The following is a 22,400-nucleotide window of genomic DNA, read 5'->3' on the forward strand; positions in this document are numbered from 1 at the left end:
GGCAGGCGGATTTCTGAGTTCGAGGCCAGCCTGGTCTACAGAGTGAGTTCCAGGACAGCCAAGACTACACAGAGAAACCCTGTTTCGAAAAATCAAAAAAAAGAAAGAAAGAAAGAAAGAAAGAAAGAAAGAAAAGCTTAGAAGGCAGAGTGCTGTTTACAAAGCGATAGCAAACTGGGATGAATGTAGCCCCTACCTCTGCCACACTTGCCATCTTTCTCTGCAGGTGTTGCAGCTCACAGCACTCTCCTTTCTCTGAATAACTAATTGAGAGTTCTTTACTGGAGAGCAGAGGATGTGGCTCTGTTGGAAAATTATATTTTACACACTTGGTGTCTTACACTCATAATCCCAGCACTTGGAAGGTGGAGGCAGAAGTACCAAGTTCATAGCTAGTCTTGGCTCCATAGGGAGTCTGATACCCACCTGGAATACATGAGACTCTGAGTCTGAGAAGTGGGGGAAACCCTACTGGATGCATCCCATTCCCACATCCTCCTCTGGGTCTTTCTGTAGGTTTAAAAATTACTATTCATATACATGTATTGTGATTAAAACCTTATCGTAACTTGTCTAATCCGTACAACTCTAGAGGAAAGTAGTAGTGTGGTATTAGTATGGAAAGTACTAGTAGTAGTATTTTATAGAGAAAGAAACAAGCATAGGCAGACTAGATTAACTGATTTACACAGAGTCAGAAGCAGTGAAGTTAGACTTTTGAGAATCCAAACGTGTAAGTGGTGAATTACAGATTCCCTTGCCAAGAGAATTCTGGATAGAAATGTGTTCTTCAGTTAGCTGTACTACTCATTTGTTTAAGAAGTCTTTTTCAAACTAGGTTAGTGGTAGGAATCGTGTAATCCTAATGCCTGGGAGGCGGAGCCAGAAGGAACAGGAGTTGAAGGCCAGTCTCAGGTACATAGTGAGTTCCAGACTATTAGTTATTTTTCTGTTGCTATGGTAAAACACCATGACCTTGGCAACTTACAGAGGGTTTATTTGGGCTTACAGTTCCAGTGAGTATGATAGCAAGCAGAGAGGGCAGGAGCAGAAGCTGAGAGCTCACATCTTGAACTGCAAGCAGAAAGCAGAGAGGGGACTGTGAGCGGTGTGAGTCTTTAAACCTCAAAGCCTGCCCTGGTGACACACATCATCTGGCAGGAACACACTTCCTGAGCCTCCCAAACATTCAGCAATTGGGGATCAAATATTCAAGTGCCTGAGACTGTGGGGGACAATTCATTCAAACCAGCCTATGCAAGTGAGACCCTGTGACCAAATGAGGGAAGGGTGAGGGAAAATACTTTAATTCAGATAGTATTTCATAAGCACTGTCTGTGAGTTAAGCACTACTTTGGGCTGGAGAGGTGACTCAGCAGTTAAGAGCACTGGCTGCTTTCACAGAAGACCAAGTTCAGTTCCCAGCACCGACATGGAGGGTCACAACCATCAGTAACTAATCGAAGGGATTCTGACAATCTCTAGCTCCCATACGAATCATACATGTGGTACATAAACACCCATGTAGGCAAAACATACATAAACATAAGAGATGGTGTGACCTGGACATTCGCACAAGTCAGAAGTCTCACCTACTGCAAAGGCCGAGACAAGCTGGCCTGTCCAGCCTGGCCAACATAGTGAGATCCTGTCACTAAAATAAATAGTAAAAAATAAAGAAGCATATTAGAAACAATACTTGCCATGAGGGGATGGAAAGGTTATCAAAGCAATGAACATGCATGAGGTCCCTGTAAGTGCATATTACCATTAATAATTGAAAAAAACAAATCTGAAAAGTTTACTGACTATACTATTCCAACAATATGAGACAAGGCAAAACCACAGAGGCAGCAATAAACCAGTGGCTGCCAAGGGCTTACTGGGGGGGAGGGGGGGGAGGGGGGAAGGGTGACTAGATAGCACACGGGGGATTTTGTGGCATTGAACTTCTGTATGACTCTGTAACACACATGTGACTCAAAATTCATAAATTGAACACAAAAGATGAAGTTTAAAATTAATTAACTCTAGTTAATGATAATGCATTGATATGTGGGGCAGGAGAGATGGCTCAGTGGTTAAGAGCACTGAATACTCTTTCAGAAGACTTGGGTTCAATTCCCAGCACCCACATGATATCTTACAATAGTCTATAACTCTAGTTCCAGGGGATCTGACACCATCACATACAAGCAAAGCACCAATGCACATAAAATAAATAAATTGTAATAGTATAATAATAATGTATCAGTGTGGTTGGTCAGTAGAAAGTAAGTGCCATGATTCAAGATAATAAGAGAAATTGATAAGAAATATATGGTTACTGTCTATATTTTTGCCCAATTTTTTTGCAAATCTAAATATCACTTAATTGAAGTATATTAAACAAAATTTTAGCCCAGCAGTGGTATGGCACACATGTTTAACCCAGCACTCAGGAGGCAGAGACAGGCAAACCTCTAAATTCAAAGCCAGCCTGGGCTATGAGTCCAGGAAGGCAGGGCTACACAGAAAAACCCTGTCTCGAAAAAGGGGGGAAAATTCAAAACCAGGGACCTTTTTAAATTCACAAAATTTCAAAGTAAGGAAAAATGACAGGAAGTATTCGAGGGTTGTAGCTGTACGCAGGGTGGATGAGTGAAGCTTTTCTGATAAGATTGTAATTAAGTGGTCCCAGAAGACTGACTTTTATGCTATCTGGGTCAAGAACATGCCAGGAAGGAGGTACAAAAGGTTCTTAGATGGAAGTGTGAAACAGGTTAGCAAATAGGAGGGCTGAGTCAGGTCATGGGCTGATCTAAAGGCTGTTTAAAAGGTCTTTCATGCATCCAGATGTGGTGGTGCACATCTTTAATCCCAGCACTCAGGAGACAGAGGCAGATGGATCTCAGAGTACAAGGGCAGCCTGGTCTACAGAGTGAATTCCAAGATAGAGCTACACAGAAAAACTCAAAAACAGAGAGAGAAGGGAGATGGATGTGGTGGCACGTACCTGTAAGCCCAGCATTGGGAAGGCTAAGGCCAAAATATCACAAGTTTTAGTCCAACTTGGGCTATCCAGCAAGATATTGTGTATCTAAGTTTTAAAAAAAAAACAGCTGGAGAGATGGATCTGTTGTTAAGATCACTTGCTGCTTTTGTAGAGGACACAGTTTGATTCCCAGCATCTACATGGGAGTTTACAACTGACTATAACTCCAGTTTTCCAAGTGATCAATTCAAGCACCCTCTTCTGCCCTCCTTTTACACCACACATACGCAGTACGCATACATACATTCAGACAAAAAACTCAATAAATTTTTAAAAAGAGTCTCACAGAGACAGATTGATCTGGGGCTGTAGCTCAGTGACGTAGCTTTCCTTTCTTTCTTTTTTTTTTTTTTTTTTTTGGTTTTTCGAGACAGGGTTTCTCTGTGTAGCCCTGGCTGTCCTGGAACTCACTCTGTAGACCAGGCTGGCCTGGAACTCAGAAATCCGCCTGCCTCTGCCTCCCAAGCGCTGGGATTAAAGGTGTGCGCCACCACCGCCTAGCCCCAAGCTTTCAAGGAAGCAAAAAGAGCAAGGAGGGAACCAAGAGAGTTCTGAAATCTTAAAACCAAATTTCCTGTTCTTAGGAGGGCAGGAGAGTGATGCACTGACAGGTTCCACTCACATTAATAGCAGAATTGACCTTATGGATTAAAGAAAATAGAGCTCATCAGTAGTCTTAATGAGAACACATGGTACATTGACGGGGCAAAAGCTTATGTAGAGTGAGTTTGTAAGAATGGAGAAGAGATGCCGGGCGTGATAGTGTAGCCCTTTAATCCCACCTAGCATTTGTGAGGCAGAGCCAGGCTGGTCTACGTAGTGAGTTCCAGGACAGTCATCCAGGGCTACATGAGACCCTGTCTCAAAACAGGAAGGGGGTGGGGGGAAGGGCAGGCCAGATGGATCTAATGGATCCCACAAGGTGGCAGGAGGTAATCAACCAAGAGCTCTATGACCATACTGCTCTGTGGAACACATGGGTACTTACATACACACACACATTTTTAAAAGCATGGATGAGGGAGAAAGCAAATGAGAACATCGACTAGTCAAAGGAGAGAGTGGGGCACCCATAAGAGCAATGAGGAAGCAGCTTTGAAGGGATTGTTTGCAGTGCTGGGGCTAGAGCCCAGGGCCTGACAGATTAGAAAAGCTGAGCTATATCCTCAGCCTAAAATATAACTTTGAAAAGTTGTTTATGTGTACTCTGTACAAAAGTACCTACCCTCCTAGGTCAGAAGAGAGTGTTGGATTCCACAGAGATCGAGATACAGACAGTTGTTAAATGGATGCTGGGAACCAAACTCAGGTCCTTTGGGGGAAGCAGTAAGCAATGTCAGCTGCGAAGACGAGAGACCCACAAGTGTTGTACAGCTAGCTATACCAACAAGCCAAGCTGTCGCTTGTCTCTGCCACCCATTGGAGTCCTATTTATATCCTCCAAACATCACGTGTCCTTCATGTGCCTTGCCTCAGGATGGCTCTTGCCTCAGCACTTGCAGTCAGCCTTAGTCCTTGGAAGCTCCAAGAAGCTGCAGCACAGCACCAGAAGTTTTTTGGTGTGTTTCTATGGCTCCCTAACAAATGGAGCTCAACTATGTAAGGTGGACTACATGTGTGTCATTAGCAAAGAGTCTTTCACATGCCAGCTTTCGCAGAACACCCTCTCTCCTCTCCTGTGTCCGCTTCGGTGAAACGCTCCTTCCCTCAGCCTTAGCCTTTCATCTGTGTCGACTTTACTGAAATGTTTCTTCACGTGCTTGTCCCAGCAAAACACTATCCAGCTGACTTTCCAAAGAACCCTCAAGTTTCCATTTCAGACCTTTGTTTCTTTTATTCTTCTCTCATTTATTATCTCTCATCCCAACTGCAATTTTCCCTCCCTTCACCTGCCCTCTCACGCAGATCCACTTACCTTCGGTTTCCCTTTAAAAAGAGCAGGCCTTCCGGGGATCCACTGAATACGGCCTAATAAGATGCAATAAAACTAGGCACAAATCTTCATGAAGCCTAGATGTGGCAACTCAGTAGGAGGAAAAGGATTCCACGAGCAGGCAAGAGTCAGAGACACACCCACTCCCACTGTTGAGAGTCCCACCAGAACACCACAGTATATGTCATAAGGTACATACAGAGGACCTAGCTCAAGCCTCGTGTATGGCGCTTTTTTTAAAAAGACTTATTCATACATATGATGCTTTATTTGCATGTATGCCTACATGATAGATGAGGACACCCATTGCAGGTGATTGTGAGCCACCATATGGTTGCTGGGAATTGAACTCAGGAACTCTGGAAGAGTGCTCTTAACCACTGAGCCATCTCCATTCTCTGTCTGACTTCTTTAGTGTACATACAAAAAATGTCTTCAAGGTTCATCCAAGAAGCTCAAAGGTTGGAATTTAAAAAAAAAAAAAAAAAACAAAACAAAAACAAAAACGGGGTGGATTGATTTTTTTTGAGACAGAGTCTCACTATGTATGTATCCCTTACTGACCTAGAACTCAGTGTGTAGACCAGGCTGGCCTCAAACTTAGAGAAATCTGCCTGCCTTTCCCCTTTCCCTCCCACTTGGAGGCACCACCACACCTGGCTAATACAGCAGTGTTATGTTATTTTGTTATTACAGACAGGATCTCACTATGTGTCTTAGGACTCAAAACTCTCCTACCATAGCTGGATGCTAGGATCACAGGCTGGCAGTATGTCCCATGTAAAGTCAGAAAGTTCCTTTGTTTTCTCTAGGCCTTGGTTATCTTCTCATGTTCATGTTTATGAGCTATTATGAATTAATGTTCACATATCACATGAACTTGGAAGCCAAAGTGCATTTCCACCATTTGCTGAAGGAAGCATCATTCAGCTTCCAGCCTCCAACTCACAGAGCATCCTTTCCTACTGCACTTCCAGTAAGCGCTCTCCCTTCCCCTCCCTCTCTCTCTCCTTTTTGAAACAGGGCCTATGTAGACCAGACTATCCTCAGACTAATAGAGATCCACCTGCTACTGCCTCCTGTGCTGATATTAAAGGCCAGCCTCAGGGCACCTGGCCTGTTTGGTAACTTTTTTCTCCCTAAAATACCTGGATTGGTTTTATTTCTCTCTCTCTCTCTCTTTTTTTTTTTTTTTTTTTGGTTTGGTTTTTTTGTTGTTGTTGTTGTTGTTGTTTTTGTTTTTTTTTCGAGACAGGGTTTTTCTGTGTAGCTCTGGCTGTCCTGGAACTCACTCTGTAGACCAGGCTGGCCTCGAACTCAGAAATCCGCCTGCCTCTGCCTCCCAAGTGCTGGGATTAAAGGTGTGCGCCACCACTGCCCGGCTGGTTTTATTTCTTAGGCTGAATGCTGACTAGTAAGTTATCTAAGCATGTAGTGATATATCATCTGGACCCTAATACTATGTGTGGCATATATTTTTGTCCAGAGCTTGAATGTGTTGTACTAGAAACGTTCATGCTATCAGGTCCTAACGATTTATTGCAGATGGTTGCCATGATGGGAAAGTAAGCCACCAAGAGGCATGAGATGGCTCGGTTGGTTAGAGCACTTGATGTTCTTGCAGAGGATCCGGGTTAAAGGTTCAGTTGTCTGTCCCCACACAGAGGCTTACAGCTGTATATGACTCCTGTTATAAGGAATCTGGCACTATCTTCAGTCCTCCACAAGCGACAGCACACAACATGGTGCATATACATGCACCTCATGTACACACAATATACATAAAATAAGAGTAAATACATCTTTTAAAAGGCCACTAAGAGGACCACTGCATGAGTATATCAGCCATCCTCAAGTCTCAGCCACACTCATGTCCAGGAACAGTCCTCAGAAACTGGAGGTTTTGTTGGGGGGGGGAGGTGTTCCTGTGGTCTTAACTAGGTGGGAACCTGAGGCAGATCACTCAATCCCGGGAGTTCAGGACCAGCCTGGGCAACAAAGCAACACACACACACACACACACACACAAAGAGAGGGGGGGGACGGAGAGAGAGAGAGAAAGAAACGGGGAGGGAAGGGAAGTTCTCCGCTCCCTGACCCCCCACACTCGGTCCATGAAAGTTCTCTGGGTAGCCGTGCCGCTCCCTGACCCCCGCACTCGGTCCATGAAAGTTCTCTGGGTAGCCGTGTACATGCGATCACTGTCTTTGCCTAATAACTCTGCATGCACAGCCTTTGCTAAGCCCTCTGAGCACCGTGTGCTACCTGGAAATGCTTCAGAGGCTTCGAAAACCCTGTGACAAGAAAAAAGCTCAGTTTCTTGCCAAGCACTCTCATTTCTGAAGCTAAATCTTATGGGATGCCACCATCAAACCAAACACAGAAACCCAGGAGCCCTCTCTTCCTCATCCCTTGGTCTTATCCAAGGCCCTAAGATTGCTCCTTGAAATGACCAGGAAACTGGATGCTTCTTGGGCATTACTGTGTGACTAAGTAATTTAGACTTATGCAAATCTATCCCATGAGCCCAGGATCCCAATCCTTCCCCCAATCACCCCCATCTGCCTGCCTTGCCCATAAAACTAATCAAAGTTGGATGCTTAGTGTTGTTCTTCTCCACTTGCCTGCACACTCATCTCAAGCTCGATGCTTTATGAGCCTCGAACCTGTCGCCCCTTGCATCCTGGGCCACAAGTCCCATCTGCCTGGAAAATACCTCTTTCTTTAAAGTCATATATATAGTTCCTTGGATATATAGCTGTGACTACCCTGCTCAGGTACTGTGACTTATATTTGGCCTTTGGTTTTCTCCAACTAGACTGAGACATTACTTTTTTAAAAAATGGGATTTAAAACACATTTTTAAAAGCTGATGCTACTGGGTGGTGGTGGCACACACCTTTAATTGCCAGCACTCGGGAGGCAGAGGCAGGCTGATTTCTGAGTTTGAGGCCAGCCTGGTCTACAGAGTGAGTTCCAGGACAGCCCAGGACTACACAGAGAAACCCTGTCTCGAAAAAACCAAAAAAAAAACAAAAACCAAAAAACAAACCAAAAAAAAAGAGTCCCTGATAACTTAAATTTGAATTTTTTTCCTAAGAAATGGAGAAATAATGCAGCATCAATTTTTTTTGAGGACCCAGGGTTAATTTCCAGCACTCACATGGGGTCTCACAACCACCTGTAACTCCAGTTGTTGGGTGTCCAATCCTGCCTTCTAAGGATACAAGTTACTTACATGGCACACAGGCAAAGGTCTATACTTAACATAAAATTCTTAAGAGAATCAAGTAAGAGAAAGGAAGAAAGAAGTGAAAAAGGAAAACAGGCACAACTAAGGAAAGAGGTCACTAGGGGACGTTGGTCTCTGATGCCTATAGCAGGGCCTCTAAGGTTGAGGCTCTAAGAACGACAAAATGAGCCCAGCCTGCTGGCTCACCCACACTCAGAAGTCCAGCCTGAGCTACATGGTGAGAACCTGTCTCTTTTAGTTTGTTTGAGACAATGTTTCACTTTGGAATCCAGTCTGGCCTAGAACTCACTGTGTAGGTCAGGCTGGTCTGGAAATCATCTTGCCGCAGCCTCTGAAGTAATGAGATCTTAGATGTGTGATACTATATAAATGGCTAAGAAGTGATTTGAAAATTTATATTTGGGGTGTATGTGTATGTATATGAAGTGGGAAGGGGAGGTGTCATCCTCATGTGGAAGTCTAAAAACAATTTATGACAGTTGTTTCTTCTAGCATGTCATCCTGGGGATTGAACTCAGGTCATCAGGCTTGGCTGCAGGTGGCTTTACCTGCTGAGCCATCTCACTGATTTGTTACCTATCACCCAGCCCTCTCCCCTTTCGCCTTCAATTTACTCCCTAGAGTAGTTCCGTGTTGTTGGGACGGCTAACATTTCTTCCGGCCCACAATTCTGGTTAGTAATGTAAAAGGTCCTCCACCAAGTGTGGTGAGCCTACACATGTAATTCCAACATTCCAGAAACAGAGGCAGATGGATCTCTGAAGCCAGTCCGGCTCAGGTAAGAAGGTCCAGGCCAACTAGCTCTTCATAGTGAGACATTGTCTCAAAAACAAAGCAGGGGTTTTTTTTCTTTTGTTTTTCAAAACAGGGTTTATGTGTGTAGCCCTGGCTGTCTTGGAAGTCATTCTGTAGACCAGGCTGGGGGACCTTTTTTTAAGGGTTTTGGGAGTGGCATCTGATTGGAGAGTTCCAGTTGGGAGCTGCACAGCTATGCATCACTGGCTCCACCCCTGCCATTCCACCGCAGCAGTGTGGCAGTGTGCAGTTGGTTTGGTTTTTGTTTTTTTCCAGGACATGGTTTCTCTGAGTCCCGGTTATTCTGAAACTCACTCTGTAGATCAGGCCACAAACTCAGAGTCACTCATTTCTGCCTCCAAGTTCTGGAATTAAAGGCATGTACCACTATTCCCCCTGAAGTGTTTCTTTCCTAAACTCAGTCCTAGAGTTCTCCCCACCCCCATGGTGGGTACCAGCTAACACAGGAGCAGGTGGATGGCACAGCTGTTACTGAAACCATGCTGCCCCCATGCCATCTGGCCAGTCCTCAGCAGTTTCCTGCTGTCTTGTCAGGATGCTTCCCTTCACCCTCTTTGCTGTTGCCACATCATCTCACTGCGCCAGCTTCTTCCTGTCAGCTCACCTTTCACTTTTGCATTCACTTTCCACCCTGATCATGGTGCCCCTCCTCCCGGTCCCCCGGGATCACTGTATTTTCATACACATTATATTACCCATTTCTTCTTCCCAATTGACCCTCACTTTACTCTCATGTCTTTTCTCCCTTTTTTTTTTAATGTGTATGTGAATTTTACCAGGGTTGCTTACAGGAACATTGAGTATAGTATGAAGTTATTTATAGGAACATAGCACCTTACCAGTGATTACATCACTAAAGAAAATGTCTCCCCAATCCCAGCTAACAGAATCTATAGTATAGATGGTCAAGGATGAGTAGGACTTCATGAGCCCTTTGTCCTGACTTCATGAAGTTCTTGGACCATCAAACCCTGCCTCACTACCCTGACCTGATGTCTCTGTTGAGTTCAAGGCCAGGCTACTCTACAGAGTGAGTTCCAGGATAGCCAAGGCTAAATAGTGAAACCCTGCCTAGAAAAAAATAAAAAAATTTTAAAAGCATATATATGTGTGTGTGTGTATGTATATATATAATTATGTGTATGTATATATTATAATATATAATTAGAAAATATATCCTGTATTCTACACTGAGTTTGTTCTCTCAGGATAGGAGGTTCTGTCTCTCTCATAGCTCCTAGGTATATAAAAAGGTTACTTCTAGGATGTAAGAGTCATGTACTTGGAAGGTTCAAAGAGTTCAAGGCCAGCCTGAGCCACAAAGACCCCATCTCAAACACACAACCCAGCTGTAAAGTGACTAAACTCAGGAAGAATCTGTGCAGGGCAGGGCGTTGGTAAAGTACAACTCAGCAGTAAAGCACAGCGTCCTTAGCTTGTTTCCTGGGACACACATGGCAGGAGAAAACCAGCACTCACAAATCACTAGTGAACTACGCACGCACAAAGATCAGTTCCTTTTAGATTATCTTCTGTGAGTCTTATGGACCCTAACAAAGATAATGATTCCAAAACTTGCAGTGTACTTGAAGCTGGTTTTATAGCTTAATCTGTATTTTCTTAGAGGTCCTCCCTCAATAAGTATTTCCTATTATATGGAAAGAAATCATTAATTTAGCACTCGTTAAGAGGCACAGGCAAAAAAATCTCTTTTAAGCTGGAGGCACAACAAAGTGAGGCGGCAAGGGTTCTGAAGGAAACCCGTCTGGAAATAAACCAAGCAAAGCTGTAGACAGCTCAGCATGAGATGCTCTAGCAAAGCAGTCAGGTTGTTGAAGTGTTGTCATGTAAGCACGAGGACCTGAGTTTGGCCCCTAACACCCATGTAAAAGCAAGATAGAACATGGTGCCTGTCATCCCAGCACTGGTAAGACAAATGAGGATCTCTGCGGATACAGTCTACAAACTGGCAAGATCCAGATCCTATGAGATACATTCATCTCAAAAAATAAGGGGGAAAAGGATTGAGGAAGAAACTGGATCTACCCTTGTCACCATATAAGCACACTTAGAGTGTGAAGGTGAGCACACACACAAACATACAAAGCAATCAAACAATTCTGATTTTAATAGTCTAATACCTAGTGTCATAGTAGGTATCTACCTACACATGAATGAGAACACTGGTTCAAAAGAGGGGGCTGACAGGAGGTAGAAGAGAGCTCAACAGCTTAAGAATACTTACTCCCAGCACTTGGGAGGCAGAGGCAGGAGGATTTCTGAGTTCGAGGCCAGCCTGGTCTACAGAGTGAGTTCCAGGACAGCCAAGGCTACACAGAGAAACCCTGTCTCGAAAACAAACAAAAGAAAAAAATTAAAAAAAAAAAAAATACTTACTTTTACAGAGAACCTGGGTTTAGTTCCCAGTATCGAGAGGACCACATGTAATGCCAGTTCTGGGGAATCTGATGCCTTCTCTGGGCTCCATGGCATCAGGCAAGCAAATGGTGCACACTTACATGCAGGTTACATATACATATAACCTCAAAAACAAAACAAAACAAAAACAAAAAACAACTTTGGGCGGCAAAGATGGCTAAGTAGAGGACCTGGGTTCAGTTCCCAGAACCCACATGATACCCCACAACTGTCTCAGTCCCAGGGGATCTAGTGCCCTCTTCTGGCCTCCACAGGTATCAGGCATACAAATGTCAAAAAGACATACAGCAAAGAACCCACTGTAAATAAAAGGCTTGGCAAAATGACTCAGTGGGCAAAGTCACTTAGTGCTGTGACAACCTAAATTCAATCCCTAGAACTCACAAGGCAGGAAGAGGGAACATAATTCCCATAAATTCTCCTAACATTTACATTCGTGTTACTGTATGGGCACACCACCCACCCACAAGCAAACCCACCAAAGCCAGCCTATTCTTTTCTGAGTTGAGAAAGGTACACATAAAGGTAGGCGTAGTGGCCTATGTCTTTCAGTCCCAGCACTTGAGAGGCACAGGCAGGCGGATCTCTGAGAATTTGAGTCGTCTGGTCCACATAGTGAGTTCCAGAGCTACATAGTGAGATGGTGGGGGTGGGGCAGGCTGCAGTGATGGCTCAGACATTGAAGGATAGGCTCACAAAAATATAAGAGAAGGCACACATACATACTGAGCACAGGAGCCTGGCTTATAGTCCTAGCTCTTGGGAGGCTATGGCAGGACTGCCCTAAGTTTTACCAAAAGCTCAGAAGAACTCCGACTCCTGCCTAAGTGGTATCATGTGCTTGCTCTGTAATATTTTAGGGCAAATACAGGTTCCATGCTTCCTGTCTGTCAGGCACTAGTCACCATTTTCATTACACAAAGAAACACGTGTGGCAGTACTGTAGTCCCAGCACTGGGGAGGCTGAGGCAGGAGAATCATCACTAGTTTGAGACCACCCTGCGGTATACAGACCATGTCTCAAAAAGTCAAGAGAAAGTAAAATTATATGAATTGTACATTCTATTTCATAACTCACCAGAAAAGCTGTAGAGACACACCATTTTTTGTGTCTTCATAGGAAACTAGGTCTACAAAATAACGGTCCTTGGTGTCCTAGGCCACTCCAAAAACCAGCCTATAAGCTGCTCAGGTCTTAAATGTGTCTCCATCTGCCTGCACACACCCATCTCTTCCTTACTTTTCAGAGAACTCAAGTGTCCCTCAGGAACCTGCTTTGAGGTCACCAGAGTCTCAATCTTTCTTCTTACTGTCCTATAATGATTGGTTCACAGTTCTCTTTTACTTGATATTCTATTTATTATGATTAAGGTGGGGGGACACATGTGTACCATGGCATTTAAAGTGGAGACCAGAGAACAAGTCCTTACAGCTTTATGTGGACTCTGGGAATCAAATTCTTATTAGAGGCTGGAAAGATGGCTCAGCAGTTAAGAACACTGGCTGCTCTTCCAGAGGACCTAGGTTTGAGTCTCACCACCAACACGGCAGCTCACAACCAATTGTAACTCCAGTTTCTGGGGAACTGTAGATGTCAAGCATGCATGTAAAACACAAACATACATGCAGGCAAACATCTGTATAAAAAATGTGCCAGGCAGTGGTGGCACACACCTTTAATCCCAGCACTTGGGAGGCAGAGGCAGGCGGATTTCTGAGTTCGAGGCCAGCCTGGTCTACAGAGTGAGTTCTAGGACAGCCAGGGCTACACAGAGAAACCCTGTCTCAAAACAAACAAACAAAAAAACACGTAACTTTTTTTTATGTTCAAGACAGGGTTTCTCTGAATAACCCTGGCTGTACTGGAACTTGATCAGTAGACCAGGCTGGCCATGAATACATAGAGACCCACCTACATCTACCTCCCAAGTGCTGGGATTAAAGGTGTGTACCACCACAAAAACTTCAGAAAAAAATTCTTATGGAGTTTTCAGGGCAAGTGCCTTTTCCCACTGAGCCACCTTGCCAGACCCCTCATAATTCTCTTCTGAGACAGCATGGTAGTCCATACCTTACTCCCAGGAATAGGAAGGCAGAGGCTGATGGGTCTCTGTGAGTTTGAGGTCAATTTAGTATACTTATTATAGACTAGCCTAGTCTACATATTGAGACCCTGTCTCAAAAATACATACATAAATATGTACACACATACACACACACACAATACATACATATTCTGTGAATCAGACATGGACTGTTCTTGTCCCTAGACTGTGACCCTCGTGCTATTCTCGATTCACCTCAATGGCCTTGGGATATACGAGTGGGTCCTCAGCAAAGCTTCTCTTAATGAAAAAAGAAAAAGCCCAAGGAACTATCGAAATGGAGATGACAGGAAGGAGCCATCTGCAGAGCAGGAAGTGGAGGTCATCCCTTCAGATCCACTCCTCTCCTCCATGTGCAAAGTTATCACTACCTGAAGCAAAGGGGAAAACTTGCCAAGCTTTATTCTGCTGTAAAGGCTGCAGGGCACATCTAAGTTTCTATCCAACCCCATTTTTACAGTCTCCTGGGCAGACTTGGCTACCCCTTCCTCAGGCCTCACTTCTTCTCTTCCTCTTTCTTGTCCTTCTTGCCATCCTTGGTGGCCTGGGAGGCCAGAGAGCCCATTGCATTTCGAATAGCTTCATTGTTGGGATCCACACCTGGAAGGTTCTCTAGGACGCTCTGAAGGAACTCTGGGTCCTGCATCACGTCATAGTCATCCTCCTCCTGAAAAAGGGCACGATGAACTGGGTACATGAAGCAGCAGAGTACAGTGGCCGAATCACAGTGTTAAGGGACAGCAGTATGATGCTGCCCACTCCTGTCTGCAGGGGTGGGGGTGTGCAGCCAAGGGAAAGAAAGGGGCAAGTCAACAAGATCATGCCCACAGATGGTGAGCATTCCTGACAACGCAGAAGCCCGAGAACTCTAACGGAGCTCAGAGGGGAAAACCAGACACCACCAGGCACTCCTTCCCCCCGACCTTCTCAGGAGTCCCACAGAACTGTTAGGGATGGAGATGACAGGCCACTCCCACTAGAAAATTCCAGGACAATGGAACACTTCTCTAACTCACTTGCCTTGGCAAGGTTTGCAAAGAAACACACACACCTATGTGTTTCTTTCGGTTGCTCTAAGACCTTTCTTATAAAATGCTAGGGAAGGCCCTGGTCCGAAAAGGATAAGGATCTGAATACAAAGGGATTTCAGACCTGGCTGGATCAGAGCGTCACTGCTGGCCCTCACCTTGACTGGCTCAGATGTGTCCATGGCTGAGCCGGCATCGATGTCAGCTGATTCTGCTTGGCCAAACTCTGAGGAAAGGAGAGCAGCAGTCTGCTCAGTGCTTGCTCTTCACCCCAGACTCTGCCCAGGCCCTGCCACACAAGCCCTGGCTCACCTGCTCCCTGCAGGGACATCTGCATGGCATAGGCGATCTGCTCTTCCTCAGTCATGCTGCTTAGGTCAGGGAGCCCAGCACGGCCAAACTCCTGCTGGCTGATGGTCATCTTCAGTAGAGCATCGTCTGAGTCTGGGCAAAAACAGAAGGGCAGGGAAGACCTAGCAGACATTCCAAAGGGCTGGCCACACTACTCCCCAAGCCCAGCAGAACCCAGCCCAGCCCAGCTCTCCCCACTGCAGCTTGAAATGGCTTCCACCCTCAGGCCCAGGACTTCAGAATCCACCTCTTTCACCTTCAGTCCCAGGTGTAGCAATCCCAGCCTCAGCGGCAGAGGCCGCAGCGGCCCGCCGTGCCTCCTCCTCCTGCCGCTGCCGCTGCTCCTCCATAGAGACACGAAGAGCCTGGTAAAGAGCAAGACAAGACCAACTCCTGGGGACCACAATTGATGCTGTGGCATCCTGCACAGGATGGCACCTCCTCTGGTTTACCACAAGGGGAAGAAGCTTTAACACTGACAAGTTGTAAGGGGAAAATGAAAGAAGCAAGGCAGAGCCTAGGGTTTAATTGGGAAAAATGAAGATGCTAGAGTCTTGCATTGGTGCCCTTCAAGGAAGTGAAAAAGGTCTTAGAAAACCCTGGTGGTGTGGAAGTGCTCAGGTCTAGTCCCGTCAGCTGGGTATCTGTACAGAGAACAGAACTTCAGGGTCAACATTTGCTTACCAGGGCCAACTCAGGATCAGCACTGGGATCTACTCCAAACTCAAAGTCACTGGCACCAAGACCCAGCATCGCACCGCCCTCACCAGCCAGAATAGGAGAACTGATAAGAGCATCAGCCAGGCTGGGCCCAGGAGGCACCGTCACCAGATGTGATCCGGTTCCGTCCTTGCCGTTCAGTGTGTTCACGAAGGCTGTCAGCTTCTCTGTGTTCACCTCCTGCAGAGCAGACAGCACAAGACAGACACCTCCTTCACTTAACCACCTCTCAGTCTACAGCTACAGCTGTCTCCAGAGTCCCAGCAGGGACTCAACCCTAGGAGAGAACGGCCCTGTCATAACCCTGGGCTCAGATCCCATGCCCTGCAATCCCGACTCACCTCTTCCCCAAAATTGATGATATCAACATTCACTTTTTCTTTCTTAAGGCGTTTAGCTAGTTTCACCAGCTAGGAAGAAAGGGAGAAAAATCAAAAACTCAATTCTCGGTAGTAAGGAATGAACTCGCCTCAGAGAAACATACAGAAATTCAGCATCCTACCAAAGGTCTGCCCCAGCACTGAAGTCACACATCCACCTTTGCCCAAATGACACGCCTAATGCCTCTGCCCAGTTCTAAGGACTTTAAGATACTTCCAAATGGAGGCTCCGCCTGGCAGGCTGTGGACTCACATCCTTCTCGTTGTCCTCCACGGGGCTGCCCACAAAGGCGACGATGCGCATCTTGTGGTTCTTGCCCTGCCGGTGCTTCAGAGCCAGCTTGGAAAGGAAAAGAAGTTTCTGTCAATCACAGGAAGCACATGTCCCTCCCTGGGTCAGTCTGCTCTTCCTGCTCCTTACAGTACCTATGAACCACAAGTCTACCATGATGCTCACTCAATACACACCTCTTCTTTCTGTTGTGCCTCAAGTGGACCAGAATGTAAGACCAAATCTCACACTCATCCTGCCCCATCCTTTCTATGCTGAACAAGCACCGTTTTCATCGGTTCCCAACCTGGAAGGGGTTGGCCGAGGAACCGTATTAAGGGATCACAGCTTTAGGAAAGCTTCGAACCACTGCTCTAGGTCCTCTCTCATCCTGCTCTATTTAGCTCTGGATCACAACTCTGGAGAGAAATGATCACCGACCCTCACAGCAGGGAGCCAGCAGGACTCACATGGGCCACGCGGATGCCAGTACAGAAGGTGATCTTGCCTTTGGGTTGGACAGTGTGGAGCTTGGAGAGGATTCGGCCAGTGTCAGGGGTGAGTGTGGTCAGCACCTCACAGTCACTAGATGTGAGCAAAGCATTTTAGTAAGTTCACATCACACAAGTGCCTCCTAACCACACCCATTCACCTTCTCTTTTCTTTCTTCTTTTTTCCCCAGGAGACAGGGTTCTGTTCTGGCTGTCCTGAAACTCACTCTGTAGACCAGGCTGGCCTCAAACTCAGAGATCCGCCTGCTTCTGCCTCCCAAGTGCTGGGATTAAAGGCATGCGCCACCACACCTGGCTATTCATCTTTTGTTTAGAGACCTTAAAAGCAACTTTTCTCTTTTTTCTGAAGAGATGGTTCATTGGTTAGGAACACTCTCTGCTCTTGCAGAGGACCCAGCTTCATTTCCCAAGACCACATGGCTGCTCACAATCAGCTCTAACTACAGTTCCAGGGGATCTGAATCCCTTTTCTGACCTCTGTGTGCACCATACATGACCATGGTGCATACACATTCATACATGCAGGCAAAACATTTATATACATAAAATACAAAATAAATCTTAAAAAAAGAAAGGTACATATTAAGTTTAAAGTTAGCCAGGACTACATGAAAAACGCTGTGTGAAAAGAAAGTCAGTCAAGAACTCCTCCCCCAGCACAGTGGTAGCTGTCCCACCACTGAAGAAGGCGTGGCACAGGACTGGATAAGCACGTGCTATCAACCAAAGGGCAGTCACCTGCAACCCAACACGGGAGCACCACCCACCTTCGCAGCCCCACTGTGTCCCACATACTTGGCCAGTGTGATCAGGCCCACGTTATTCTCAGGGTTGCTTCGGGTCTTTGAGTGACATACAATGTTGACAGCATCCTGCTGGGCCTGCAGCCTGGTGGGAAGGAAGTCTCCATTCCGCATGTATTCACTGTTGTCCACACTATCGGATTAGGAGAAAAGAGAGAGAAAAGAACACTGGAGGATTCCCCTGAAACATCCTCTATAAATGGAGGACCCCTTCTACAGCAGTGGCTTTCAGCCTTCTTAGAATACAGAATCACCTAGAATTCTCTCTCTTTTTTTTTTTTTTTTTGTCAAAGACTTAATTTATCTTATGTATATGAGTACACTGTTGATCTCTTCAGACACACCAGAAGAGGGAGCCACCATGTGGTTGCTGGGAATTGAACTCAGGGCCTCTGGAAGAGCAGTGCTCCTAACCACTGAGTCATCTCTCCAGCCAGGAACTCTTTCCATCTTAAACAAGTGAAGCAGCACACAGCTGTAATCCTGGAACTCCATGTATGTAGCTAGGAGAATCAGGAATTCATAGCCAGCCTCAACTACATTTTAAGTTTGAGGCCAGCCTGGGCTATGTGAGACCTAATCTCAAAGTCTTAAAGAAGCTCTTCTTCCGTCTTCTTCCATCTTCTTTCCCCCACCTTTGCCCTATCTCCTGAATAAACTTCCCCCCCTTGGAAAAAAAAAGCCACATCTTCATTGTTAATCCTACTATTCCAGAGGCAGGAGGACTACAGGGAGTTCCTGGCAGGGCTACACAGCAAGATACTGTTTCAAACAAAACAGCACACTGCCCAGGTTTCCCTATCCCCAGCTTGGTATGAATGGGTAATGTTATCTGTATTTCTTAGAACTGCTTTCCCTCAGCAGCATGTAATTCTCTCTCTCATCCCCCAAATCATAAAATGTTGGGTTTAAGGTATTACCCAACCTTTCCATGACATCGTCATTTTAATACTGACTACGGTTGGGATGAAGTTCTGTGGTAGGGTGCTTGCCTAGCATGGACAAGGCCCTGGTGTGACCCTCAGTGTTACAAAATCAGTTAGTCCACCAACACAGGACAGGCAACAGAGCATGCCTGTGGCTCAGCCACTTGGGAAGGCAAGGAAACAGGATTTTTTGAATCCAGGATTTGGGGGCGGGGGGCAACACACTGAGATGCTGTCACTCTGTCCCCTCCCAACCTCCCTCCGTCAACGTCAGTCTCCCTTAGAACCAGGATGAGCTCTCTATACCTGAAGATGACACTGAGCTGAGCATCCCGAGTCTCCCTCCTAAGTGCTGGGATTACAGGTGTGGGCCAGCACATCTGATCTGAGCTAACATCTCTATTATAACAGCAATAAATACAACAGTTCCAGTGAGCTCTAGGCTAGCCTACTGTCCAAGTGTAATGCCATGTATAAAAAAACTAACAAGAGAATCTGGTTCAGCAGATTAAGGCTAAAGTCAATACACTTGCATTTTAGAATAGGCCCCTACAGAAAACTCTTGCCTGGAAATGCAGGACACCTCACAGAAAACAGGGGGTCTCATTGCTCTCTTCCTGAGCAGTCACACCAACAGCTAAGGTCTCAGGTTCTAATCTTTCCTTTTACATATCAATTTTTTTTTATTTTTTTATTTATTTTTTTTTTTGGTTTTTCGAGACAGGGTTTCTCTGTGTAGTCCTGGCTCTCCTGGAACTCACTCTGTAGACCAGGCTGGCCTCGAACTCAGAAATCCGCCTGCCTCTGCCTCCCAAGTTAAATTTTTTTTTGAAACAGGACTTCAATATGCATTCCAAGTTGGCTTTGAACTCATGATCCCTCTGTCTCAACCATCCCATGTTCTTGACACCTTTACAGGTGTGTACCTCATCTGGTCACATCAATATTCTTAAATCAATGCCAGTCTGCACAAAGGTCTGACTCCATCACCCTCAGAATCTTCTCACTGGGGGCACAGAAGCTCTTCAGTCATTTGTTTCTACAGTGACTCCTCCCACCTTATAACCACAATCTATGCTAAGGGTCACTCTGGTCTATTTCCCCAACAGGAGATTTCTACTTCAGCAACTTTGTGATGACCTCAACATGTCTCTTCAATTCTGAGGGCTCCCCGAACGCCATGCCGCTACAGTACTCTATACGAGCACCATCACATAAGGCTTACCTGCTTATACTACGAGACACACAGAAGTTACTACAATTCTCCAACAGTGTGCAAAAGGTAAGTGCCAGCCAGCAAACAGTTTGGATTAAAAAATCCATCTTTTTCTATTTTAACATACTCTCTCCCAGAAATAAAAACAAACTTAGAAAACAAAAATATGGGACTTAAATTATAATTTTAGATGAATACTGAGTAATTTTCTAGATTTATTGTTATTGTTTTTAGGTGTGTGCACACGTGCACCTACAGAGATCAAAGGCACTAGATCTTCTGGTCCTGTCAAGAAGGCAGCAGGGAACAATATGGCTGCTTGGAGCCAAACTCTGGTTCTCTGCAAGAACAGCAAGTACTCTTACCACTGAGCCATCTCTCCATCCTCAACAAGTAACTATTTTGTTGTTGTTTTTGTTTTGTTTTGAGACAAGATTTCTCTGGATGTCCTAAAACTCACTCTGTAGACCAGGCTGCCCTCAAACTCCCAGAGATCAATCTGCTTCTGCTGCCCAGGTGCTGGGATTAAAGGTGTGCACTACCACTGCTCAGCTCCAACAACTAACTTGTAAGAGCAATATTCGGGTTGCACTTAAATTCCCTTTTAATACTAAAAATCAGTCCTGATTTGCTTGAAATTCAAATTTACCTGGGGATCCTGGTTGTCTTGTTTTGAGACAGACTCTTGCTAGGTAGTCCTGATCCTGAAAACCCTCTGCCTCACCCTCCAAGTGCTGGAGAACAAGCTTAAGCCAGCCTGAATTTATGTGGCCGTGCTAGCCAATCTCCAAAGGGAAACGTGGACCTAGTGACCCAGGCTTATAATCCTACATACTCATTCCAAGTTCAAGGCCAGGCTGTGCATATTTTCAAATACAGACTTAAAAGCCAACCTGAGCTAGTGTCAAAACTCCATTCAAAAAAATAGTAACAAAGAATAAATGCAATCCAGAAGGGGTGTGGCTCATTGCTAGAGCACCTTCCCAGCGTTCACAATGCTCTGGATTCAATTCTCAGTATCTGAAAACACAAAAACAATGCCCTCTTGTAGCCCTGAAAAAATATGTTCTCAGCTTAATTTCTATTTATTTTTCTTGTCCTCAGTTTCTAATCTAACTCCTAATAGTTACTCATCCCAAGTATAAACCTGGTAAGACTTAATTCATCGGAGAAGAGCACTATAGTTTTGAATCTGACTCCTGCTTATCATGCTCACTTAATATGCTGTGTGGTACAGCAGATCACCTAAAGTCCTTCCGACTCATTATGAAATGAAGGACTATTTTCCCCGAATGCTGTTGGAAGGTTTACGTGAGATAAAGTACGGAGAAAAGGAAAAGTTGGAGGCGAGAGGATGGGGCAGTTGGCCTCTGCTTTACGGGAGACACGGAGGGGCAGGGTCCGGGAAGGGAACCAGGGTTCCCAGGCCTGCGTTCCTGGGCCGGGATGACTCAGGAGTCGCCTGCCTGTCTCCCGCGGGCCCCAAAGCCACATCTCGCCCGACGGCCCTGTCCCCACCCCAGGCCCTCAGGCTTCGGCGCCACGCGCACCGGCAACCCAGACGCAACCCCCGGACACGTCCGAAGCTCCTCACCAAACCATAGTGCTCTCCAACACCATCTTGCCACCTTCCCTCTGTGGACCGGCTCCGGGACTGACAAACAACAGCACCTCCGATTGGCCTGGCGCTCATCACCAATCAAAGAACTCAGTCTTCACGCTGCCCCGCCTGCGCGCTCCGCGGTGCTTTCTGGGAATTGTAGGCGACACGGACATGCAAAGATTGTTCATCAAGTTGAGGTGGCTACCTTCGCAGCCGCTTCCAGAGCAGCTGTGCAGCAGCTGTAAGCGCTCTGCACAACTGTGCCTGATGGCACTCGCCAGGCATCAACATTCTGCAGTGTGCGGCAGGATTGCTGAAATTTACCCTCTCTTCTGCTCTCTTTCTTTTGTATATTTGGGTTTTTGTTTTGTTTTTGTTCTTATGGTTTGAGAAAGGATGGCTGCAAATTCGCTGTGGAGCTCAGGCTAAACTTTTTTTTTTTTTTTGGTTTTGTTTTTCGAGACAGGGTTTCTCTGTGTTGTCCTGGCTATCCTGGAACTCACTTTGTAGACCAGGCTGGCCTCGAACTCAGAAATCCGCCTGCCTCTGCCTCCCAAGTGCTGGGATTAAAGGCATGCGCCACCACCGCCCAGCAGGCTAAACTCTTGATCTTGCTTCACCTCCCAGTGCTGTTTACAAGGTGCACACTCTCGTACTCTGATTTGAACTGCAATTTCCAGGCCAACCTGGGCTACAATAGTTATATGGTGAGACTGCCTCAAAAACATAACAGACAAACACGTGTGCATGCACTACTGTGTATATGTCAATTCAAGCATAATCATTTTTAAAATGTGCCAGGATCGCTAATCACATTCTAACTCCCTGTTTCCCACTGCACTGTGTTTATGCAACTGCTATAAACATTTGTACCCTCAAATTAGATTTACTTATCTACTGCCTGCGTTTAATTAAGTACAGAAAAAAAAAAAATCTTTGCAGTCCCTAACTCCTGTATTGAGTCTGACAGGATGAAGGAATCCAGAAAAGTTTTGACCAATTAAAAAATA

The 22,400-nt window shown here is 45.6% G+C and overlaps 1 protein-coding gene across 5 annotated transcripts; it reads right to left on the reverse strand.

Annotated features, from left to right (window-relative positions):
• Window positions 1–13,964: 13,964 nt before the first annotated feature.
• Window positions 13,965–21,488, reverse strand: Psmd4 (proteasome 26S subunit ubiquitin receptor, non-ATPase 4). 5 transcript variants are annotated; one of them, XM_034499595.2, is made up of 10 exons: window positions 21,382–21,488; window positions 17,638–17,778; window positions 16,801–16,915; window positions 16,313–16,399; window positions 16,021–16,089; window positions 15,644–15,859; window positions 15,216–15,324; window positions 14,921–15,052; window positions 14,767–14,834; window positions 13,965–14,247 (listed from the first exon to the last, which is right to left on the reverse strand). In XM_034499595.2, the coding sequence occupies exons 1-10, from the start codon at window positions 21,405–21,407 to the stop codon at window positions 14,077–14,079; spliced, it is 1,134 nt and encodes a 377-aa protein (XP_034355486.1). In that variant the 5' UTR covers window positions 21,408–21,488; the 3' UTR covers window positions 13,965–14,076. The 5 variants fall into 5 exon arrangements, with proteins under 5 accessions (XP_034355486.1, XP_034355485.1, XP_076789001.1 ...); XM_034499594.2 differs by having other exon boundaries at window positions 15,207–15,324; XM_076932886.1 differs by having other exon boundaries at window positions 15,207–15,324; window positions 21,338–21,440.
• Window positions 21,489–22,400: the final 912 nt, after the last annotated feature.

This window comes from Arvicanthis niloticus, chromosome 4 (assembly GCF_011762505.2).
Source record: "Arvicanthis niloticus isolate mArvNil1 chromosome 4, mArvNil1.pat.X, whole genome shotgun sequence".
Taxonomy (NCBI): domain Eukaryota; kingdom Metazoa; phylum Chordata; class Mammalia; order Rodentia; family Muridae; genus Arvicanthis; species Arvicanthis niloticus.

Coding starts and splice junctions, on each gene's coding strand:
- Psmd4 (XM_034499594.2), bottom strand. CDS start 21,407: ATGGTGTTGGAGAGCACTATGGTTTG. Junction 15,325..15,643: donor CTGATCCTGAGTTGGCCCTG/GTAAGCAAATGT, acceptor GCTCTTTACCAG/GCTCTTCGTGTCTCTATGGA. Junction 14,248..14,766: donor ACACATCTGAGCCAGTCAAG/GTGAGGGCCAGC, acceptor GCCCTTTTTCAG/GAGGAGGATGACTATGACGT.